Genomic DNA, 26,213 nt, shown 5'->3' with positions numbered 1-26,213 from the left:
AAATTAGGCCAATGCTGTGAACATTGGGATCATAAGGCCACATTGGCCAGTAAAGCAGGTACGCAATCTATTGAATATATTCTAGTCTTGTCTGTGAGACTTTTGTATTCCTCAGATTGAATAGATTTGGATATTTCTTAGATAGTTTATGGCAGCCCATTTCCAAAGACTACTGCGCTGCATTGTGTCAATCCAAGGATCCCAACACTAAAGAATGACCTACATTGTTTTTCTGGTCTTGGAACTGAGGCCTTTATATAACCAATAATGACTGGATAGTATAAATACAAATGATAAGTAAATAGACACATTTCTATCATGTTGATTTCAAATTCAGTTTTCTTTCAGGCTGTGCTTGTTGTGTGGACATCCTTTAGGGGTGAGGGGGCTGTGGTGCCGCTGAGGAACCCCACTTGAGGAACCATTAGTCTATTAGATATAATCAATTGTTGAAATGTCCCACAGGCCTATGGGGAAAAGACAGCCCATCTACACAGAAGAGCGAGTGTATGGAATTGTAGTAGTCGCCTTTACATGAGGCATTACGGCTTGAGGCTAAGCCCCGCCCTCAGAATGGAGCCTCTGCTCTCTCCATCATCATCTCACTGCGGAGCGCGGAGCACTAACAAAATGTCAACTGGATCATGGACGTGAGCGGGCTGCGCTGCGCCGTGGCCTGCCGCAACAAGTTGCCCTCGCCATGCGGATCCACTGCAGAGTACTTGTGCTCGCCTTGTGCCTCGGAGTTTTCTTAGTTTTGCACTTTTTAGGGGGCAACACTGCGGACGAGCCGCTGTTGAAACAAGTTCTGATCGTGAAGCAGGAGGAGAAGCGCAACTCTTCACCGTCGCCATCGGAGCTCAGACGCGATGTTGCAGCGAAGTTTGCGGCAAAGAAAGCGCCACTCAAGGCGCGGAAAGAGGAGAAAGCAGGACTCAAAGTGGCAAAGACGAAAAGGTGAGAGCGCTTTGTCTAAAGGACTAAATCCTCACGCACACTAAAGCGCCACTAACAAGTTGCAGGGATTGTGTTCTAAATGTTCATTTACAAATCACACTTCTGCATCCACCATCTGTCAAAGTACTCTCTCTGTCAGAGTACTCTCTCTGTCAGAGTAGTACTCTCTCTGTCAGAGTACTCTCTCTGTCAGAGTAGTACTCTCTGTCAAAGTACTCTCTCTGTCAGAGTACTCTCTCTGTCAAAGTACTCTCTCTGTCAAAGTACTCTCTCTTACACTTTGACTTTCATTTCCCATTTTCTCAGGGTGAGTCATTAGATTGCAATGACATGTGAGTAGCGAGCATTGATAATCCAAAGCGATTATGATAAAGAGGTTTTAGATTTGCAAAGATGTGTTATCTGGGACATGCCATAACACAGTCATAAATCATACGTGAGCTAGTCCTAGTTGTCCTAGTTGTTTGACCCTTAATAATCCCTCTTTCCCCTTACTGTTTCCTAAAGGGCACCTTGACACATAAAACGCATACATTCCCCAAAGAAATGCAGCACATTTATTCAAAACATGTTTTTTCCATTGACTGTATTAGTCCCTGGATAGATTGCTGTAAGAGCTCTGTAAAAGTTACCAGTGAGGAGGCTTGGGTTGGTATGAAATATGAAAAAATATCCTATTATTTACAGTTAACCGTGTTTGTAGAATCATTACTCATTTATAATCAATGTGGACACAGTAATGGCCAACTTCCATCTAAACTCCTCATTCAGCATAAACACAGACTTATCTTACTAAAGTGTAATCAAGATAAAGAGTCAGATCCCTTCACATGCTGCACTGCTTTTTAGTTTATTGATGATTCAGGAAGGACATTCTTGGGCGTGTATAATGTAGACGACTTTTTAAAGAACATTTGTCTTCAATGTTGAACGCACTCGAATGAATCGCCTCTTCGTCTTTGCTGTTTTTGTTCAGGATTCATTCTATTATGCCTTTCAAATTCCTGTTTGCATCCCTTTGGTCTGCTCTCTGTGGATAACATACAATGTGCTGTTGAGATACCCTCCATTTTTTGCCCTCAATAATATGTATTGTACGCTACGCCAAATCCAGGCTGAAGGTTGGGGACAGTGTTGGGGAGATAAAACCATCAAGACATTACATGGACAGAGGGACCTTTGCGTCCTCTCAGAAACTACACTGCAGCGCGTGTGCTCGCCACAGATAAGGCAGATGGGGTGGAACAGGCCACAGGAGGGTGAAAAAAGGATTGGAAATGCGTTAGGCCGACTTCTATATGCACACTCACTAGACATGCACAATACATTGCAATATATAGTTATTTACATTGTACACAAGACATTGCAATAAACAAACAACGCGATATTATTTCATTCCCTGTGTTAGTGTCTCTTAAGCATCCATGATGTTAATGTCCAGGTGAAATCAAATGTATTTATGTTTTAGCCCTTTGTTGGTTAGACTTATCCTGGTTCTGGTTGATAATCAAATGTAATAATCAAATGTAAAAGTGTATTTTTAACTTGTCAGATATTATTATTTTACACAATTATAATGCATCTTGTCTGGCAGCAATCTCAAATAATCAGAATCATGTTTTTCACATTTAAATACATAGATACCAAGCAAACATATTTTCTTTTTATCTTGTAATATATATATATATTTCATCACTTGCGTGTTTTTGCTTCGTGGCACCTTTCATCTCTCAAATCAGAGCAGTGTTGATATCCTGTGCCGCTTGCTGAATAGACAAACAGGCTGTGACAGTGTTTTTTAATGTTATCATTTCCTCCCAACACATCACTCCACTTCCTGCCTCCAAAAATAGAAGGAAGAGCTCCAGCTGTCATCCCAAACAGGCAGATACAATAGCTTCATGGGTAACAGCCGGGCGTGGACACATCGCATGACATATTTGCAGACATTATTGTTAAAACAAGACCGTTAAATAATAGATTAATTTCTCCACTGTGAGAAGAAAACTAAAAGTTACAGGCTCATCAATTGGGGATACAATCCCAATATTAGCCATAACAACTTAAGCTTCAGCACCTTTATTTTAATACACAATTGATTTGTAGCTTTCGTCAGATTAGTGCAAATGACAGGTTTTTGTGATTTTCACATTTTTATTGTATCTGATGTATGTATAGATTATAGTTTCACACCAATTGAGTAGGTATTTGTGGAGAAAACGTTGAGAAATCTGTAGAAAATGACAGGAAGTGACATCACACTAGGGAGACTCCTTAGTGAAAAACACACCTTTTCTGACTCTCTAAACATTAATTCAACAAAATAAAGGTAATCTCATATATATTTTTTTTTGTCAAATAAACTGAATTGGGACATATGTTTTTTGCCCAGTGGTTGCTGGGTAATTTCCTAGTGTGATGTCATCAATCATAAATAGGAAGGAAAATGATAAACCTAAATAGCATTTTTAGCACAATTCAAATGATATTTATCCTAACTGCATTTTAGTTGGTCCAAAGTGCCATAGACACTTTAACATGAAATGATACAGAAAATAACCCATCTTCCATGATCGTTCTACTAAACAAAATGCACGTTGAACAAACTCGATAAACAAATCAAACGCGTCCCAATGTCCCCAAAAGAAAACTTCAAAACAAAAAAGAACAGGCTCAGAAACATGAATCGTAAGAACTAATCAACAACAATGAACATGGACAGGTACATTTTCTGCAGTGCCTCAACAGGGAAACAAACAATAACATCTACTACTACTACTGCTGCTGAGCAATGTGAGCCGAGCAGGCACCGTCAGCGCTCCGCATAACAGACCGTCTCTAATCCACAGCGGCGTATTTAAACATGGCTCATTATTATATTAGCGGAGACTGTTACACCGCCGTGCCTTTCTACGGCGGCGGTAACGGGCCTTTGTTCGGGCGCATTAACACGATCATGTACGAGCACCGCAGCACTGTTGATTCTGCGCGTAGCAACAAATCCCGGCCGTGTCATTTCAGATCAGAGCGCCGTTTCTTGGCATTAGCAGTTGCTCCTGCGCCGGGGCTTTATATCTCGCTGTAAAAGTGTCACCTTGCATGAGCAGTGGGGTTTAGCTCGGCTGAGACGTGCCGGAGGAGGGCTCATGGCGGTTAAATATGCCTGATTGTCTGCTTGCTTCTAAGTGGCTCCTTAATGAGGCATAAAGGGTGTGGAGGGAAATGATAAGTAGCTACACACTTGGTGGGATCTAATACAAGACATCTTTAAAGCTTAGAAAGTGAAAGGAATGCCGACATATTCAGAGTAAGAACATTCCGCTTCAAGCTACGAACAGCGGATCGTATTGCACATGATAATGAGGTCAGTTAGTTTTACCTCGTTCCCTTTGTTTGAACGACATGGGCTGCATTCATATAAGATAAGATATTCCTATATTGTCCACACATGGGGAAATTTCATTGTTGCAACGCAGGTAGATACAGGGGGAAAGGACAAATAACTTTTAGGAAGTTTAAAAAACACTCTTAATCGAAGAACCCCTTTAAACAAAACTCTTATAAACTCTTATATGTTGCTAAAGATGTTAAACGGATTTCAAATAATGAAGAAAAGGTTTATGTAAAGTTGCAATATAATCGCAAGAACCAATATGATAATCGTGACAATTCTAGAAGAACAAGTCTTTTTTCATTCAATATACAGCCCAAAAATTGACTTTATTTTGACGTTTTTTGTCATATTTAACTTTTATTTTGTCTTTCAGAATGTTTATTTTCTGCTCACAAACTTATAGATATATAGACCACAAGGGATGAATGAAAGAAAAATAAAGATTTCACTGTTGTTTGGTCACAGTCTCAATAATCGTGAATAATTGTGACTTTTTTTTCCCCTTCACAGTAATTGTAAAAAAAACACTCAAATTTTATATTGTGATCCCTATTTATGGCAATAATTGATAGTGTCCAGTGTGTGTTCTGATGGACTTAATGTGCGGATCACAAAATTGGCAAAATATACTTAGGAGCCAGAATTATGGATTCGCCTCAAACTGCATCTTTAAAGTACAATGTTGTCTTTTCTTTTCTGCTCCGTCGATGTGAAAAAGGAACAAGCTTTTCCAGTAACAACTACAGTGTAACGCTTCACTTGTCACATCCTGTTGTCATTTATGAGGACACAATCATTCTGTGTATTTCCCGGTCAATACTGTATCAACCGTTGCTGGGAAACTGCTTTAAATGTCTCCGGCCAAAGGGATTTTTGTGTTTTGCGAAAGATTGGTGCGCATTGTTCGGAAAAATAACACTTTTATACAGCGTAGACGAAAGAGTAGTGGCGTTTGTTTGCAATTCCATGTCTATTTCGGTCAAATAATCAACTACAATGCATTATGGGTTTTGTTACAAAGGTGTAGCCTCTTCATTGTCGTAGAGAAATGTAAATGAATATCATGAATGGCAGTGTGCATGAACTTGAGCTTTCCACATGTTCGCCACGTTTAAAACCAGTATTGGAAAAAGTCAAATCTCTCTCTTCTTTTTCCTGCGCTCCTTCCACAACTTCAGTATTTTCCTTTGTAGTACTCAAGCTTTTACTTTACATGTTAATTCTCCTTTGACATTATCTCTCAAAGTGGTTCTTTTCTGCATAATTTAAAACCACTGCCTGTGTCGCTTTGTAGTCCAAAACTGCTCTCCTTTCTCGGCTGCCACGAATCAATTCAGTCTTTTTCCTTCTGAGCAACTCTCTCTCTCTCTCTCTCTCTCTTTCTCTCTCTTTCTCCCTGTTTCTCCCTCTCGGTCTGCCTCTCTCTCTCGGTTTCTCTCTCTCTATTTCTTCCTCTCTGTCTCTCTCTCCCTCTCTGTCTTGCTGTCTCTCTCTCCCTCTCTGTCTTGCTGTCTCTCTCTCTCTCCGTCTTGCTGTCTCTCTCCCTCCCTCTCTGTCTTGCTGTCTCTCTCTCCCTCTCTGTCTTGCTGTGTCTCTCTCTCCCTCTCTCTTTCTCTCTCTCTCTGTCTTGCTGTCTCTCTCTCTCTCTCTCTCTCTCTCTCTCTCTCTCTCTCTCTCTCTCTCTCTCTCTCTCTCTCTGTCTTGCTGTCTCTCTCTCTCTGTCTTGCTGTCTCTCTCTCTCCCTCTCTGTCTTGCTGTCTCTCTCTCTCCCTCTCTGTCTTGCTGTCTCTCTCTCTCCCTCTCTGTCTTGCTGTCTCTCTCTCCCTCTCTGTCTTGCTGTCTCTCTCTCCCTCTCTGTCTTGCTGTGTCTCTCTCCCTCTCTGTCTCTCTCTCTCTCTCTGTCTTGCTGTCTCTCTCTCTCTGTCTTGCTGTCTCTCTCTCTCCCTCTCTGTCTTGCTGTCTCTCTCTCTCCCTCTCTGTCTCTCTCTCTCTCTGTCTTGCTGTCTCTCTCTCTCTCTCTCTGTCTTGCTGTCTCTCTCTCTCCCTCTCTGTCTTGCTGTCTCTCTCTCTCCCTCTCTGTCTTGCTGTCTCTCTCTCTCCCTCTCTGTCTTGCTGTCTTTCTCTCTCTCTCTGTCTTGCTGTCTCTCTCTCTCTCTCTCTCTCTCTCTCTCTGTCTTGCTGTCTCTCTCTCTCTGTCTTGCTGTCTCTCTCTCTCCCTCTCTGTCTTGCTGTCTCTCTCTCTCCCTCTCTGTCTTGCTGTCTCTCTCTCTCCCTCTCTGTCTTGCTGTCTCTCTCTCCCTCTCTGTCTTGCTGTCTCTCTCTCCCTCTCTGTCTTGCTGTGTCTCTCTCCCTCTCTGTCTTGCTGTCTCTCTCTCTCCGTCTTGCTGTCTCTCTCTCTCCCTCTCTATCTTGCTGTCTCTCTCTCCCTCTCTGTCTTGCTGTGTCTCTCTCTCCCTCTCTGTCTTGCTGTGTCTCTCTCTCTTCCTCTCTGTCTCCCACCAGATGCTGAAACATTGCCTTGTCACAAAGCTTCATATGCACCACACGTTTTTTGTAAGGGAAAAAAACACATTTATGTCTTCAGTTATGCAGCAGAATCATTTGTAATGCCATTATTTTTGCATGATATGTGTGATATAATTTCTGCAGTGTGGCGGTAAGGGGTTTGGAGGGGAAATGTGTGCTCAGCGGCCCGGACAGCACATCAGGCTTTGGAGTGTAGCAGCCAAGATGTCTCCGCACCTTCCTATTCATCCTAATTTGTTATTCATTGTCCCTCAGCCATGCAGAAAACCCAGTGTCACCCTTTGAGACGGCCTTACCCTTTCACAAATTCACATGTAAAGTAAAGACTCACCCAATATAATACATTTAATGCATAGCACGTTTTAGGGATTCAAGGTTACTTTGGCACAGGACTTCTGCAGTACGGTACTTAATGACACTGGAATTGGGTAATGGCTATAGCTTCCAATCTACACCTTCGACTGCTCCAACCACCTCCAACCATGAGTGTTACTGCAGGGAGTAAATCATTTCCTTTGCCATCTCAACATTAGTAAAACATAAACATGAGTAAACATTTAAACAAACAGCAATTTACCTGAGCTGATACATTGTTCCACAGAAAACTCTTCTGAAAACGCATTCTCCCCTCTTTCCTGATCTAGTGATGTAAAAGCATTTGGCCTTCACCAGAGATATTTCTACTTCAAACACAAGTGTCTCTGTTCATTTTGCTTATTTCTCTCTCTGTCTGTTCCAGCAGCTAGAGCTTGAGTGTGTTATTAGAAGCAGCTCTTTTTTGCAGACGCGAGGAGATGGAGTTGGCCTCAGCCTCAGGCACTGCCATTGTGCAAATGTTTCCCTACTGAGCGTGTTTAAACCTAACAACCGCTCAGCATACATCGGATAAAAGACTCATGCCACAGAATCATTTTGTCCAGTGGGAGGATTTTCAAAATGCATGGAAACCCGGCAACTATGATTGAGGCATCTTTATTAAAATCGCCCATATTCCATAAACGCATCTGAATATCTGCATGTGGCAGTTCAAGGAGACTTTCAATTGCACGGAGTAAGAAACAGCCAGGAAAATATTAGACATAACCTGTACTTATTTGTTTTAAAGCAGCAGCGATGACACAAACTACTGTGTTTTGGTCCACTATGTGAAAATGAAAGGAAAAACTATCAGCGCTGTTCAACGGAAATGAGATGTTGCTTATCTTTGTGTGCCAAAAATGTGGTTGTATGAAAACTAGCAGTTTTTATTAGCAGTTAGAACTTTAAGTGCTATGCTAAATTACTAGATGCCCCCAAAACCGAACTAATTTCAGGGGGTTTGTATCCGCGACCCAACCCTGGATAAAGTGGAAGAAAATGGATTTGTCTGCTGATTGACTCGACTGTTTTATGTGACAACACAGATTATATTTAAGAAAACAAAACAAACAATGTTTAATATACCGTATTTTCCGGACTATAAGTTGCACCTTTTTTCATTGTTTTGGCCGGGTTGCGGCTTATACTTATACTCCGGAGCGACTTATATGTGATGATATTTGTTATTTTCACACTTGCAACTGCATTTTATACTCCGGAAAATACGGTAATTGTTTAATATAATTGCCCCGTGCAGAGACTTTCAGGATTTTCGGTCCTCTCTGTGACAGGATTTAACCCTCTTAGTTTGATTGTAGAGTTGATTTACTTTCCTTTTTCAGTCCTTCAAGAGGTGACGGAAGGAGGAATGCCCCAGTGACCATTGAGATTGTCGGCGGGATTGAAATAGATTATTGTGGAGCTGACATGAAGTGACACGCTGTTACACGACAGGTGCTGAGAGCTGTCATTTTCTGCCGGCCTTTGAGAATTGATGCATTTTGTTCACGAAGCAAGTGGAGGAAGTGTGGTAAACAAGGCTTCCAACACTTCCTTGTGTTGCTAATCAATGTAAACGCCGGAGACATTGACAATGCAAATGCAATGGAGAATATATGATATGATAATCATGTAGTGAAGTAGTAATGCTACAATGATTTACGTTTCCCTATCAACCTTTTATATATTAACTACACAGAACATTTAGATTTATTTGTCAGGAAATTGCAGTCTACAGGTTCAATGGTTAAAACTTACCAAATCAATCATGTCTTCATTTCAATATTATTCTAATTGAACAAGATGAAGGCCAAGTCTGCACAATTTGGCAAAAATATAAAACATTTTGGACAAGTATTGCGCTTGCGATTAGATTTGCAATTTATGTTTAATGATAGGATCCTGTCTAAAATTGACAACAAGACTGAAATATGCTTGTACAAAATTTATTTCAGAGCATGTTTGTAAAGATCAAAACTACAGAGTTAGCCGTTTTCATGCAGAATTAGTCAGGATATTTTGTTGTTTGTGGAGGAAATGATTGCAAAAATGTTGCGATTTACAAATGTTTACGATTCAATTGTGATTAATCTTCCAGCCATAATGAAGGCTTTTAAAAACACACTACAACAAGGGAAATCAAATACGGATGACCAAAACACATTTTGCGATCCAATTGCTGTAAACATCTCTTGGCCTGGAGGCGTTCACCTTGCACTGGTTGCGATGAGGCGTGTGGGATTTGCGGCGGTTGTGGCAGCTGGTGCAGTTGGTCTTATAATAGAAGTTCATTCTGTCATTAGGCTCAACTCACAGCCAGGTGCTCTCTCTAATAGACTTCAGCGGGGGCCACACGTGTTCTGGAAACGGACAAATTCAGTTGTTTCAAAGTCACGGAAGGGTCATGGGCTGATTAAAATGTCAAGCATGTGGCCAGTAAGACTACCTTTATACATTCACATTTTTTATCCTTGTCTGGTTATGTAAACCTGTAAACAGCGTGTACTTTGGTGTGTTGTGTAGTGTAATGTGTGAAAAATGTATATTTACAATTATGACAATTTTTATGCTGTATAAAAGAGGAACGACGTGATTTTCTTAGAACAGCACTTACGAAATATGTTTTTTAAAAGAAAATGCAACAAGGAGCCTCGAGTGTCCAGTCAGGTGGCACATCCTGTTCAAGTTAATCGCTTAATACGGGTCTGGTTTGACTTCTTCATATTTAAAAATGGTTACCGTATTTTCCGAATTATAAGTGGCATACGTTTTTTTACATAGTTTTGGCCGGGGTGCGACTTATAATCCATTATTTTTACACTGGACAACAGCAAGAGGGCTCTAAGCGACGCAGAAGAAGAATCGTTATTTCCTCTACCTCCGGAGTTTGCAGAGTTGTTTATAAGTGACACAGAGGTTGTGGTTAATTGTGCAGAGTAACAAGTGCAGTAATGTATGTACAAGTAAACTAGCCAAAACAACGTTGAGGCTGCGTTCACACTTTCGCAAACACTGCTTCAAAATTGGGACTAAACCGAGGTTAATCCTGGAACTAAACCTGGACTGGAGCAGGACTAAACCAGGACCAGAACAGGACCAAACCAAAGTCCAACAAGGACGATGTATGAGGTATGAACGCAGCTTTCTCTTCAGCGCACAACTGTAAACTCTGTGTCGATGCATGTACTTTTGCCGTGTGGTGGCTATTGTCTGCTGTTAAAGAACAGACCCACTGCTGTTTAGAAGTGACACAGAAGAAGGATTTAGTATTTTGGGGTAATACTGATGCTTTGGTAAACTTGTTAGCATGTTCTTTATGCTATAGTTATCTGAATAACTGTTAATATGTTACGTCAACATACCAGACACTTACGAAAGTTCGTTGTCTGTGCGTCATGTATCTGAAGGTGTTACGTTAGCATACGTACACCTATTCACCATGTTCTCTAATCTGTTATTATTTTAATTTGCATTTCAAGATTCTTGGTCTTGGATATTATCAAATACATTTCCTTGTATACCGTATTTTCCGGACTGGTGTGAGTTATACTCCGGAGCGATTTATAATCCGGAAAGTGCTGTATGTTTTTTTGCAGCTGAATGTAGATCGATGATTTAAGTCACTGGCATTTTCAAAAATTAAATTACAATCACTTAATCTACATGGCGTCTCATTCCAATTTGTGGGTGATGAGTGATGGAAACAAGGTTTACACAATGAGTAACTTCCAGATCCAGAACATGGCCTTGAGTCGTTTAACGATGAGGACTAATGGGAACACTCATCCCTTACCTTACTATTATTTGGAGTTGGCGTGCGTGCTTTTTAAACTGTTTCATTTGACAGGATATCTCAAAATGAATATATTCACTAGTCAAAGTCAAAAACTTCTCATTTACTTCATTCACTGTTCAAAAATGTACTTTGTATGGTTCAATTTTCCAATTAGAGTGGGGGTGGGCTATATAGACCAAAAAAAAAATAAAAAATTCTATAGAGTATCCCGATAACAATATTCAGACGATAATGTCAAGCTTCTTTTTATCTATTTGTTGAGGTTTAAGTATAAGACAATGTATCACTTAATCATATGGAAATGGCCACATCATTTTTTTTTTGCAGCATTTTATATCTTCAAAACCCTGGCATTATTATCAGTTTTTTTTAATATCATGGGAAATACCAGTATGTAAATCCTGCCGGTGCAATCATATTTCCTGGTTAAGTCTTCTAGCCGCATCACACCGCCTATGGATTCAAGACATAGAATTTGAATAGCGCCTTATCTTGTATTTCCAGCAAACAGCGGAGCAATGTGGGCCGACCTGTGACCAAACGGGCCAGAGCACAAGAGGGCATGCACCTGGCCGTGGTAGCCTGTGGGAAGCGTCTGGATGAGACCCTTACCATGGTTAAATCGGCCCTCCTGTTCAGCCTGAAGAAGATCACATTTCACATATTTGCAGAAGACCCCTTGGCCCCGCTGTTTGAAGAGAGGGTAAGATCACGCCTGAAGGTAAAGCTTTGCAATGAGTGATTTTCCCTGTCCGACTTTTCCTGTATTCCCAACTGGCGGATGCGCATTCTTTTCCGAACATGTGATTCCAGATTTTGTGCAGTGCATGTTAAACACACTGCCTTGCTTTATAGTTGATGACAAGATCAGAGCAGTTTTAACTCCCCTTGTGACTCCCGGTAGTACAGACACATAACCCTTTTATCTCAAAGCTGGGGCGTAATATATCACTCAGACACCCCGCTTTGCCCCAGCACCGCTCCCCACTTCAAAGTCACCTCTGCTGCAGTGCCTGCTATCATTCTGATTAGTTACACCGCTCCTGTAACTAGCATCCCACCGTCACCATAGTGATTTTTGACAACCCTGGGTTTACAATGCATTATAAGAAGTCAACTAGTTCCACCAAACTAGAACTATAACCTAACTAACGAAGTATTTGTAGTTGAGATAATAATACAATATAAAATATGGACAAAAAAACGGTTACAATTTCCACTTATTACTGCCCCTATGCAAGAAGCATTTCCATAAAACCTTCAAGCAGTAACTTGAATCATTCCCAGATGTGGAAAGATCCCATGTGGCAGCCAGAGTCCAGCTGCTTTAGAACATACTGTTCAGTATGCTGCGTACATTTTGAGGAGCTATTCTTTTAAGGCTAAAGCTGTGGTTTAGGTCTCCTATTCTACATGCAAAATAACTGCTTATCGCAACACTTCCACACTTTTCATGGTCAAATGTTAAACCAATGAAGCCTAATAGGTCAAACGACACGTGCTTCAGTACTAAAGGAGTTTGTACAGCTATATTGGATGGAATACTGAATGACTTCATTGTTTTTAACTGTGATTATTAGTCTTATTGTCTTTGGTCTTTGCCAGACATTTTGTTTCAGTAAAACATCTGCTGTCTGTGAATCTTTGGCTCATCGCACTCATGTTTAAGTAGAGCAATCCAAGGAAGTTGTGGAAATGTTACAAAATATTACATTTGCATTGATCTAAACTAAGTGACTCAGTTGAATAGTTTGTTTTTATGTGTTTTTATTCCTTTGTGTTGGAATTTCACCTAGTGTTGATATCTGATATGATGATATATGTCATCTATATTTGTTGCTTATCGCACATTTTCATACACTGTGATGCAAACATTATAATCATTATAATCAATTAAAACGCAAACATTATAATCAAAGATAGGTGAATTTAACCTTCGCACGCAAGTACCAGACTGTATTAACCTGTGTGCCATTGCGTTCACAGCTAAAGCAGTGGCCCCGCTCCGTTGCTAAGTTTCACTACATCATCTACCCCATCACCTTCTCAGTGGGTGACGCCGAGGAGTGGAAGAAGCTCTTCAAGCCGTGCGCCGCGCAGAGACTCTTCCTCCCTGTAAGCATCCTCTCAGTGCAAAAGGGCTTTTAATTAACATGTCCACGAGCCCAATCCAATTTGCCTCTTCATTCACACCATTGTTTTACTCCTCTGACGGCTTATAATTACTTAGGCAATTATTGATGATTTCACACCTTCTCTGCAAAGCTTGCTTAACAAACCTCCAGAGATCAAGTCCGGTAATTCCATCAAGTGAAAAACCGGCCTGCATATTGATTTTTTTTTTTCCTCTCAAAGCTGCTGTTGATTGAAATATCAGCCAACTCGCTTACCATGTAATCAGCGTAATGCAGGTTGAAGAGGTCCATAGGTGTTTTCTTTTTTTTCTCTTGCTGCAGTCAAATCGATATAGATTCACTTTTTACTGAAAGCACAAGGCAAGTGTTCAAGTCAAAGTACTGTTAGCTATAGATGATTCCACAGTAAGCACCTCAACTAAAATGTAATAACCCTATTGTTTCTTCCACTTGGTCCACTGTTTGTTTTGTTTCATATTTAACTTAATAATTAGTTTTACAGTCTTCGAACATACATTTTTGTACAGCCATTTATTACAAATTGACAAATATACAAATTCTTGAAATATAGATTGTGTGTGATATGGCTTGGCATTTTGTGATCAACAACAAAGTAGTAGTAGTAGTAGTAGTACATACCAGAACCTTTCTCCTATCATCGTATTTTTAGCATCCGCACATTCAAAGCCACCATTGTGTGGCGTGCTGCTTGCAGTGTTTTTTAGTAGCTGCAAAGACCAAAAACGCCTCTTATCTCGTCCCCCTGGTTATCTTCTATCCTATGACAGCATGATCCGGCAGGCTATATTGAAAGTAAAAACTCATCTTGAACTTATCTTTTTGTTCGCAGCTGAGTCACTGTTTTCAGACACAGTTGCAGCCGGAATCTTTAAGATGTCCTTCCACAGATGGTTCTTATCTCCTGTCTCACAGTCGTGTAGTTCATTACTTCAGCTTTTGACTTTTTCACACAATATTGTTGTTAGAAGCATTCTTAAACTTAATTACTAAAGTGAATTGCCATTTATTTCTTTTTAATGCAATCCTTAGTAACTTGTTCTAACTGGAGTGATTTGGGTTGAGTTTTGGCAAGACTTTTTACCCACTTTTCCGAAAGGCACAGGGTGGAAAAATCTGACAAATTGCTGCCAAATGAAATGAGTCAGTATGTAAACATATTCCTGGCCAGAATTACGTATGCCGTTCTGTTCAGTTTATATAACACCAAATACCAGTTGCCTCAGTTTTGCACATTACTTTGGGCTGCTTTATTGTGATATTAATATGCCATTTACTGAGCTGTTCTTGTTTGGCATCTCACAGGTCATTCTGAAGGATGTGGACTCTCTGCTCTACGTAGACACAGATGTGCTGTTCCTCCGGCCCATGGACGATGTCTGGAGTTTCTTTAAAGCCTTTAACAGCTCACAACTTGCCGCCATGGCCCCTGAGCACGAGGTCCCAAAGATTGGATGGTACAGCCGCTTCGCACGGCATCCTTTTTATGGGAACACAGGGGTCAACTCTGGAGTGATGCTCATGAATCTCACACGGATCCGCAGCACACTGTTCAAAGTGAGTGGTTAATCTAGAGAGACACTTTTCTGTTGTTATAGTTCTCTTATACAACTTTTAGTGCGTTTTTGTGATCATCAAGGCAGATTTAGTTTTTCCAATTTTAGTGTCTGTTTTTTAATAGATGACTGCTTTGTCAATGTATTTGTGTTGTCACCATAGTAACATTTCAAACTTGGATACTGAGGAAAAGGCTCGGTATTGATGTCAATGCTACGACGCATAAAAAATCGATGTAATGTTCAACACAACATAATATTAACATTTGGTCTTCAACTAATTCTAACTTTTCAAGAATCGGCATCAATACTTAAATACACTTCAAATCTTGTTTTGATAGTAGTTTTAGTAGTAGTATGACCACCCTACAATGTGGTACGATCCAACATTCTGATTTACATTTTACTTCCAATTCCAACATTATATGACAAATGGTTGAATGATGAGGTTAGATGTTTTGATTCTTCCTCGCTCTGATCAGTGGCAGACGTTTAGGTTTTTCTCTGAGCTGGAGTCACCGGCTGAGTGCTGTGAGTGGGCTGTGATTGAAGTGTTCTGATTATCACACTGGCACAGAACTCTGCCCTCAGAACTTAATTTAGCAGCGCTCTTCATGCTGCCAGCCGTTTGCAACTGGGAGGGCAAATGTAAATTTGGTCTGCTTTGATGATTGAAGTGTATTTTGAGAAAAAAGGCTTCACTTGAGCTGTCTGTGAGTGAAATTATTATTATTTATAATTCAGAACAGTATGATCCCCAGTGGCTTGTTGTGGGAGGATCTTCTAAATCCACTCTACCAGAAGTACAAGAACCACATCACCTGGGGGGACCAGGACCTCCTTAACATCATTTTTCATTACAACCCAGGTAACATTTGAGTATTATCCTACTGAGTACTATGTTGGAGTACTTTGGTTGCAGGTGAATTGGGGAAAGATGTTTATTCAAATGTGAAAACGCAGCCTGGTACTTGTGTTTGCATTCTATCCTGTTGTTATTTTATGTTCATCACTACGAGTGTAACGACGATGCATTGTCCCACAAAGCACTGCAATTCTTAAATGTCACGATATGCATCGTACACGTCTACGTGCCGTGAAGAAGCTCACACGTGGAATATGATAAGTGCAGGATAAATGCATCAAGCGGTTCACCTCATATGAAGATGTAGCCTAAATGTAGCTAAACTATAAGGCAAGGCAAGTTTATTTGTAGAGCACATTTCATACACAAGGCAATTCAAAGTGCTTCACATCAGGAAAAATGCATTCAAATCACAAAGAAATTACAGAAACAGAAATACAATAAAATTAACTAAATTCCAACTGATTTTCTAAACTAATACAATCACAAACAAAAGAGAAGAGTGCAAAGAAAAAAGAAAAAAATCCTTTCAGTCATATGCGCAGCTAAACAAAACTGTTTTTAGCTTAGATTTGAACATTGTCAGAGTAGAAGCCTGTCTCACATCTTCAGGAAGACTGTTCCAGGTTTTAGCTGCATAAAACTGAAACGCAGATTCCCCATGTTTTGTCCTGACTCTGGGCACCAGCAGGAGGCCGGTCCCTGAGGTCCTCAGAGTCCGAGATGGTTCATATGGCACTAACATATCCAAGATGTACTTTGGTGCTAGGCCATGGAGAGACTTGTACACAAGCAGAGCTGCTTTAAAGTCTATTCTCTGAGCCACAGGAGCCAGTGCAGAGACCTATAAGCCTCAAGTATGTTGTTTTTTTAAATGCCATAAACTAAATTAGTCTACAGTTACATGCAATTTACATTTTATTATTTATATTTTATTTATTTGTACCTTAAAAACAAATCTAAATTCTAACTTCAAAGTCTAGTTTCTAAAGTTCACTTATTACAGTAGGATTTGTGGTGCTTGGTGAAATCTAACAATTTATTTCATGTCAAACTGTTTGGTATGCTACGCTTTTGTTGCATTATTGTCCAGAATAAAGTTAGATTTAAGAAAGGCTTTATTACAAGGCTGTTATCATGTAAATGGTAACGCCCAGGCTAACTCTCAGGCAATGGAACGCACAAGCGGTGGAAGGGTCTGGAGGAATTCTTTGACTAATGGATTCCTTCTCATTTGGCATGTTGTGCAGCAGCTGCCTCAATATCTTCAACTGTCATACATTTAAAATGGTAACAAAAGAACTGGGAACCTCTATTTTTTAGTTAGTTTTTTTTAAAACAACAGTTTTTCCATGCCTTTTTGCTGTTATGATCATGTATTTGGTGGGTCAGTTTGATTTTATAAGAATGAAAATATTCCTCTGCTGTTGAACATAAATTGTTAGTTCTTTACGCATTACGAAATGAAACGGCAGAATGAAGCAACAGACGAACCAGCTGCAGCAGCCAGATGTGCATATTAAGTGCTTAAAGGTATCTTCAGGGCTGTTTGCTTGAAAACACAGTCAAGTGAAGTGTTGTTTTAGATGACAAGGCTTATTCACCACCTAGGCACTGCCATACGACGTGCTCCTTCCAGGTTTATTAGTTAACATAGGGCTGCCGACCTCCAGAGAAAATAAGTTCTACGCAGACAAAAAGTAGTTTTTGGGCTGCTCAGGGAATTGTTTGACTTGTTGGTCACATGAAATATGAAGATATTTTACACAAATCAATTTACTTTATAGCATATTTTAGCGGCAAGACTTTTCCCTCGTTCTCCATTTAAATTGGACCAGACATCTCCAATTTTTTGGGAAATATATTACTTAATATAAGATTAGAATTTCATTAGAAACATTAGAATTTCCGTTTTTTTTTTTTTTTTATTTGCTATTTTTGCAGACTTTACTTCTTTTTATTGTTGTTTCATGTATCTCCCACCTACATGGAAAACCAGATTTCAAAAAATCTAAAATTAAGTTATGCTGCTATGTTAATGACTAGTATCCTGATCTGGGGCTGTTTTTGTTTTGTGTTTTGCAGAGTGTCTTTACATCTTCCCCTGCCAGTGGAATTACAGGCCTGACCACTGCATGTATGGAAGCAACTGCAAAGGGGCCGAAAAGGAGGGTGTGTCCATTCTGCATGGAAACCGCGGAGTTTATCATGATGACAAGCAGCCGGCCTTCAAAGTTGTCTATGATGCAATCCATGATGTGAGTGTCCTTTACTAAATCACCTGAAGAATAGCGCCTCCTATTGAGAACATGAAATGGGCCCAAATGTGATCAAATATGACCTTAGGCTTTCTTCTAACAAAGAGGTTGGCACCTCGATCTCTGCTCTTTGATGCGATCATGTACAAATAAAAGCATTATAAAAATACAATATAAGTGAAATAGTCCAATATGTCTTTAATCCAATATGAAATAGAAACATCCAGTAAAAGGATGTCACCTACCATTCTCATCTAGGTCAGTTTGTGAAATTAGATGTTCTATCTAGTCACATAGAGTGCTGCATTACTGAGATAATCCTCTTAAACACTAGCTGGTTGGCAAGTACAATAATGCTGAATACCATTACATCTTTGCTGATAAAATGTTTGCTGTGGTTGATGTTGCCCTGAAAGTGCTGCTAATATTAAGAATTATTTCCTAAAATGATAATGTTCCAAGTCCATTTGACCATCAAGAAGTCTCATTTTCTGTTCGGAGTACAGCCACGTACGATGCATGTATGTGTATGTTTTAGGGCTGCAGCTATCGATTATTTTAGTAATCGATTAATCTATCGATTTTTTCTTTGAGTAATCGATTAATCGGTTAATTTTTTTGTACAATCCGTAAACCATTTAAAAGCATATTAATTTTTTTTAAATAAACGTTATAGTTCATTGTAATAAACAAATAACAAATTGAGTTTCTGCCTAAAAAAACACATTTTCTTAATTTCACATAAGTTTGTCCCCAAAACAGCAACATTTCACTTCAGTCCAAAGTGTTCTGTTTGTACATAAAGAATATATAAAGGACTAATTAACGTAAACAGTTACAGTAGCTATGAATTCATTTGCGTTTCTGTCACATAACTTAAAATAAGACATTTGTTTGTATAACATTTTGTGTGGGACCAGTGATGCTGGTGCATTTTGTCACGTACGAGTGTGACTGGGAAGCAGAGTTGGGAGCGCGGGGGAGCGCGAGTGTGGAGCGGGGGTCCGCTGTGGCGCGGTGAGGGCGCAGAGGCTGGGGCGGGCGGCCCGCGGAACTAGTTGTGGTGGTTAGAGCGGCAGCTCGCAGCACCCTGCTCTTTTACACAACAAAACTCTTCCCGGTCGCACCTAAAATACATCCATGGGTCGCACCTATAATACATCCATGGGTCGCACCTATAATACATCCATGGGTCGCACCTATAATACATCCATGGGTCGCACCGATAATACATCCATGGGTCGCACCGATAATACATCCATGGGTCGCACCGATAATACATCCATGGGTCGCACCGATAATACATCCATGGGTCGCACCGATAATACATCCATGGGTCGCACCTATAATACATCCATGGGTCGCACCGATAATACATCCATGGGTCGCACCTATAATACATCCATGGGTCGCACCTATAATACATCCATGGGTCGCACCTATAATACATCCATGGGTCGCACCGATAATACATCCATGGGTCGCACCTATAATACATCCATGGGTCGCACCTATAATACATCCATGGGTCGCACCGATAATACATCCATGGGTCGCACCGATAATACATCCATGGGTCGCACCGATAATACATCCATGGGTCGCACCGATAATACATCCATGGGTCGCACCGATAATACATCCATGGGTCGCACCGATAATACATCCATGGGTCGCACCGATAATACATCCATGGGTCGCACCTATAATATATCCATGGGTCGCACCTATAATACATCCATGGGTCGCACCGATAATACATCCATGGGTCGCACCGATAATACATCCATGGGTCGCACCGATAATAAATCCATGGGTCGCACCATGGGTCGCACCGATAATACATCCATGGGTCGCACCTATAATACATCCATGGGTCGCACCTATAATACATCCATGGGTCGCACCGATAATACATCCATGGGTCGCACCTATAATACATCCATGGGTCGCACCTATAATACATCCATGGGTCGCACCTATAATACATCCATGGGTCGCACCGATAATACATCCATGGGTCGCACCGATAATACATCCATGGGTCGCACCGATAATACATCCATGGGTCGCACCATGGGTCGCACCGATAATACATCCATGGGTCGCACCTATAATACATCCATGGGTCGCACCATGGGTCGCACCGATAATACATCCATGGGTCGCACCTATAATACATCCATGGGTCGCACCTATAATACATCCATGGGTCGCACCTATAATACATCCATGGGTCGCACCGATAATACATCCATGGGTCGCACCGATAATACATCCATGGGTCGCACCGATAATACATACATGGGTCGCACCGATAATACATCCATGGGTCGCACCTATAATACATCCATGGGTCGCACCGATAATACATCCATGGGTCGCACCGATAATACATCCATGGGTCGCACCTATAATACATCCATGGGTCGCACCTATAATACATCCATGGGTCGCACCTATAATACATCCATGGGTCGCACCGATAATACATCCATGGGTCGCACCTATAATACATCCATGGGTCGCACCGATAATACATCCATGGGTCGCACCGATAATACATCCATGGGTCGCACCGATAATACATCCATGGGTCGCACCGATAATACATCCATGGGTCGCACCGATAATACATCCATGGGTCGCACCGATAATACATCCATGGGTCGCACCGATAATACATCCATGGGTCGCACCGATAATACATCCATGGGTCGCACCGATAATACATCCATGGGTCGCACCTATAATACATCCATGGGTCGCACCATGGGTCGCACCTATAATACATCCATGGGTCGCACCTATAATACATCCATGGGTCGCACCATGGGTCGCACCTATAATACATCCATGAGTCGCACTCGTGAGTTTAAAACACGCCGCTCTCTCTGTTGTGCTTCAGCTGCTTCAGGAAGAAGCTCCGAGGGAAACAAAAGCGCCACAAGTTGTTCCGTGCGCTCCACACGCCACAGAGTCACGTGTTTTTAATAAAATATGTAAATTAAACGAAGCATCGAGGCAATAAAATAATAATCAAAGCTTTTTTGTAATCGAATTATTCGATTAACTCGAGTAATCGTTGCAGCCCTAGTATGTTTGTGTGCTAACTTAGAATAACTATTATGTGTATTAATGTACTTAACATAATGTTTTCTGATCTTGCAGTTTCCCTTTGAGGACAACATGTTCCAGTCCCTGTTCTACCCCGTTCAGACTAAGTTCCTAGACACAGTCAACACTTTGTGCGGTCGAATTCCTCAAGTTTTCCTGAAGCAGATAGAAAAGACTATGAGGAAAGTGTTTGAGGAGAAAGTAATCCGCCATGCCCGGCCACGCAAGTAGCCATTGGTCTGTAGACCAGAAAACGGTAATAATTGTATTGGTATCAACCAAGCCATGGACTGTGTCTTTCCTGTTGAGTCTTCAAATTGAAGGAGATGGAATGAAATGGTATAAAAATATGAAGGCTTTATTTTAATTGTGAAATGGACCTATGAGCAGCAGACAGTGCAGGTCAGTGATGCTGCTAACTCGGTTTATCTTGAAGTTTCATTAGCCACATGTGAACAAATGATTGAAGTAAATATATTTGTTTATCTTTTGAGCAAGACGTCTACGTTCTCCATCGAAACCAGCATCTCATATTGTCAAATCAATCATCTTTTTCGGTTATAATCATGACACAATTCTTTTTGTAGCTACACAGAAAATCAATTTCTTATTTAAGAATATGTGTACAATGGTGTGTTCAATTACTATTATGCTTGGGTCATTTTACCAAATCATTGTCTAGATATTTTATTCCTACAGTCCAATTTTATCAATAGTCACCTATTTTGTCTTCAGTCTTAAATTTGTGTTCATGTAATGGGAAAAACGATTATATCTACAAATAATTCCACATATGTTATGTAGAATTACAACCATGCACACAATAAGGCCAAATAAAATAAATAGTGTGTTTCCGGTAACATTGAAACAACATTTTTTGATTTATTTTTTTAATATTTTAAAATGCTCGCACAGGTTTTGCAGAGTTTTGTTTTCTCAGAAGTGAGCACTTCGCATTGAAGTGGCCTTATTGGTATGCAGATATTGAATAAAATAGTTCTGTAGTTCTCTACATCTATAACAGTCCAATCACAGAAAAAGAGCCATTAGCAGACAACTTTTTAAAAAAGGTTTAGTAATTACCGCTCTGTGGCCCGCTCTGTGGCCCCGCGCCGTGGTCCGCACTGTTGCCCTGCGCGCGTGTTCGATGAGCTGTAGATCCACTGGCCCCCAAAAGTTTTCCAAAGCACCATTGCTTGTAAGTGTCAGTCTGCAAGATGACCAAATATGAGCATCTGCGCAGGTTTTCGCGCAAACATGGATGCGCCTATAGGTAAAACAAAACCAAAAGTGCAGCGATTTTCATATCTTACGATCCCCACAGATGATTTTTTCCCACAGCTTTTGGATTCTATCTGACAATTTGACATTCTCGAAACGTACGGCCAGTAAATATGCAATAACATTTTTAAGGTTGGGTTTTTTTCAATTTTGGAATTCAGGTGGTCACTGGAAACACACCATTTTTTTGGGGGGGGGCTAACCATAATAGCCTCTGTGCGCCTTGTTTACACTCCATATTTTAGTGGATTACAAACTATGACACAAACGAATGTGAGTATTTGGCCAATGCAGAACAGGTTCATGTGAAAACACTCTGATGTACTCAGATGAAAGTTACAGACCGCTGCTGTGTTCCTGTTCTCCTTGTGGATTCTTAGTTTCCGCAGACCCACTGCCACTGTGCTCTGAGGCTGGTGATGGCACGGATTGATTCGAATAGCTTTGGAATTCTTGTGGGACCTGCATGGGTCCCAACTCAAGATTGGGCAAGGAGTGTTTTCTCATTTATCAGAATGTTCAAAAATGCACATTTCGTTAATTGGATCAATATCAACACGACACCAAATGACATTGTTCATCACATTGATGTTTTGCTTGACCCAGAATTAAACCGAAATAAGAAGAAAATGATGATCAAGGCATACTGGTTAATCTTACAGTTTAGGACACTGTTAAACTGTGTTATGCACTTAATTTATTGTAAAACCTTTCTTTCTCAAAAATACATTTTAAAATGGTCATTATCATATTTAAATGTTACATTTTTATTAAACCACACACAGTTTACCATTAGACTTTCAGTTCTTCCGCTGGGATTTAACGTTCAGACCACTCCAATGGTGTCTCATGTTGTAGAGACGGGATAAGGGAGATGAAGGATTTTAGTCTGCATTTTCAATATTGACCTTTTTACCTTTTACTACTATGTCTTTAAACCACTATTACAAATATATGTGACTATTTTATTAAACTTGAAAAGAAAGCCTTTGATTGGGATGAATCCTGGTGTAATGCTAAATGACAGTATTAAAAAATTACTTTTGTCAAACATCCTGAATGCTGAAATGCACTTTGAGAAATAGTTTATAGTTCTTTTTTTAAGTGAATCCAAACCAGTAGTACAAGAAGTATGTGCCATATATGAAACATCATGTGTGTCATGTTTTCTGTTATCTAAGATGGAGAGCTATAACTGTATACAGTATGTCTATCTGTGATATAAAGAGCAGTTGGAATGATCATGTCTTGTGAACTGGAATTATTAAGTAAAGGTGGATTTTTGAAGAAAATTGTGCAGTATGTAGTCTTTGTTTGCTTTTGTACGGTTTAGGCTCTGTTTGCTTTTGTATGCTTTTAGGTTCTTGCACACATTTAACCCAACCATTTTCTTACATGATAGTTCTTACACATAGTGTTGCTAATTTTAACCTAAATAAAGATATAAGATGAGTTATAAGACAACATAAAAGGCTGACAATCCCAAGCAAGTTTGATTATGCCTGGGCAACATAACTTAAATACACTACATACAGCCTGATGTCTAGCAATGTAAAAATACTGCTGTCTTTTTTATTTGTTTTTATTTTCATTAAAGCAAAAGGAAGATCGACATGAAAATATAACTAGAAACTGTTGTTTTACAGTGCTTTTATTGTGAAAATCCCTAAAAGGTTTTACAGTGCTTATTCTGTGTCTGTCCGTTCCGTGTACAAATACAGTACAAGTACAAGCGTGCAAGAGAACAAATGAACTTCCTCAAGGAGGAGCGCTAAAGAAAACTGTTATGGGTGAGTATTGAGTATAGGTCTTTGGGTCACTGAAAAGCGCTATATAAATAAAAGTTATTATTATTATTAGGTGAAAACATTCATTCATTCATGTATTTTCTACCGCTTTTTCCCGTTAGGGGTCACGGGTGACTGGAGCCTATCCCAGTGACTTTGGGCCTTAGGCGGGGTACACCCTGGACATTGGCCAACTCATCGCAGGGCCATCTGAAAATATGTCCCCTTTAATCATGGATATAGTGCAAAATAGAGGGCAGTGGATCGTGATGTGGATCCAAATTGCATTTCAAAATAAACAGATTTTAAAAAGCATGCGTATATTTTTCCAATATAAAAACATGCTTTTCAAAATGCATTCTGTAAAGATGCAAAAAAATAAACCACAGTCATGTGGTTGATATCACGAATCAATATCAGAGCTAGACAAGACAAATAAAGAATAATTACCATTACTACAACATAAGACTGAAGTACTAGGATTACTAGAATTCCAAAAATACAAAAATGTACTACAACGTCGTGCCCATACTCTTTCGCCATGGAGGGATAATCTCTGCAATGTAAACTATGTTTACCCTGTCATTCTGAAAAAAAAACTACAAGATCGACACACACCAAGATTAATACTACAATGTAGTACTACAACCTACAACAACATGGTACTCGTAGGTTGTACAATTACGCAGGCCATATCCTGTACAGGTCATTGAATGACAAAAACAGTAGTAGTTTAGTACTCCCCCACGCCCGGAGAGGCGTGGGGGAGGTCTTGCTGTTATTCATAAAAAATCTACATCCATCACTGAACTGAACCTCAACCTTCCATCCATCTCATCATTTGAATACCTCGCCTTCTCCCTCCCCAACTCTATCACCGCTATCCTGATCTATCGTCCCCCAAAGCCCCACCCCTCTTTCCTCACTGAATTGTCTGAACTCCTCACCATCGCATCCTCTCTCTCTGCCCGCCTCCTACTCACTGGTGACTTCAACATCCACATTGACTGCCCCAACGCCCCACTGACATCCGACTTCCTCTCTCTCCTGGACTGCTTCCATCTCACCCAACATATTGACTTCCCCACCCATACCAAAGGCCACACTCTGGACTTAGTCTGTTCCTCTCTCCTACCCATATCTAAGCCCCACCCCCTCCCCTTCCCACTCTCTGATCATCTCTGCATCCTTTTCTCCGCCCCCCTACCCTCGCCCCACAACCCCAAAAAACGCACCATCACCTACCGCAATATCAAGTCAGTCAACCCCCTCACGCTCTCCCAGCTCATATCCTCAGCTTTCCCCCCCTCTTCCCCCGACGACTATGCTGTCATGCTCAACACCACCCTCTCCGACTCCCTTGACTCCCTAGCCCCCTGGAAAACCTCCTCCGTCTCATACATCAACCCCGCCCCCTGGTACACCCCTGAACTCCGCACCATGAAGCAGACTGGCCGCCAACTCGAACGACTCCTCAAAAGAACCCGCCTCACCGTCCACGCCGAAGCTTTCAAATTACACATCTCCTCCTACCGTGACGCTCTCCAAGCCGCCAAATCTGCCCACCTCTCCACCCTCATCAACAGCTCCCACCGGAGCCCTCGCACCCTGTTCTCCACCGTCAACAAGCTGCTCCAGCCACCGGACATCACTCCACCCTCCTCCCCTGACCTCTGCAACTCTTTCCTCCTTGCCTTCAATGACAAAATTTCCAAAATCAACAGCTCCATGACTGCCGTCTCCATTAACTCCATCGCCACCCCCACCCCTGCCCCCCCTCCTCTCCCTGACCACCCACCCTTCCCTCCCCTCACCACCTTCTCCTCTGTTAACTCCTCTCATATCATAGACCTCATCACCGCTTCCAAAACCACCACCTGCTCTCTCGACCCCCTCCCAACGACTCTAACCAAGGCCTGCCTCCCTGCTCTCATCCCCCATCTCACCACCCTCTTCAACCAGTCTTTATCCCTCGGCCATGTTCCTTCCATCTACAAACTGGCCTCCATCACCCCCATCCTCAAAAAACCCACCCTACACTCCGCCAACCTCTCCAACTACCGCCCCATCTCCAACCTGCCGTTCCTCTCAAAAACGCTGGAACGCATCGTCGCCGCCCAACTTCACACCCACCTCCAGTCAAACAACCTCTATGAACCCCTCCAA

General features: G+C 41.0%; 1 protein-coding gene across 2 annotated transcripts; it reads left to right on the top strand.

Annotated features, from left to right (window-relative positions):
- The first annotated feature begins 592 nt into the window (after nt 1-592).
- gxylt2 (glucoside xylosyltransferase 2) lies at nt 593-23,552 on the top strand. Of its 2 annotated transcripts, none has more exons than XM_072451899.1 (7): nt 593-957; nt 11,535-11,733; nt 13,017-13,145; nt 14,489-14,740; nt 15,484-15,607; nt 17,690-17,862; nt 21,034-23,552. In XM_072451899.1, the coding sequence occupies exons 1-7, from the start codon at nt 701-703 to the stop codon at nt 21,208-21,210; spliced, it is 1,311 nt and encodes a 436-aa protein (XP_072308000.1). In that variant the 5' UTR covers nt 593-700; the 3' UTR covers nt 21,211-23,552. The 2 variants fall into 2 exon arrangements, with proteins under 2 accessions (XP_072308000.1, XP_072307999.1); XM_072451898.1 differs by having other exon boundaries at nt 11,535-11,751.
- The last annotated feature ends 2,661 nt before the right edge of the window (nt 23,553-26,213 follow it).

This window comes from Eucyclogobius newberryi, unplaced genomic scaffold (genome assembly GCF_026437365.1).
Source record: "Eucyclogobius newberryi isolate DKJ021-1_F unplaced genomic scaffold, fEucNew1.0.hap1 SCAF_19, whole genome shotgun sequence".
In the NCBI taxonomy this organism is placed as follows: Eukaryota; Metazoa; Chordata; class Actinopteri; order Gobiiformes; family Gobiidae; genus Eucyclogobius; species Eucyclogobius newberryi.
This window is presented reverse-complemented; position numbering and strand designations above follow the sequence as displayed.

Coding starts and splice junctions, on each gene's coding strand:
- gxylt2 (XM_072451898.1), top strand. CDS start 701: ATGCGGATCCACTGCAGAGTACTTGTGCTCGCCTTGTGCCTCGGAGTT. Junction 11,752..13,016: donor GGGTAAGATCACGCCTGAAG/GTAAAGCTTTGC, acceptor TTGCGTTCACAG/CTAAAGCAGTGGCCCCGCTC. Junction 17,863..21,033: donor TCTATGATGCAATCCATGAT/GTGAGTGTCCTT, acceptor CTGATCTTGCAG/TTTCCCTTTGAGGACAACAT.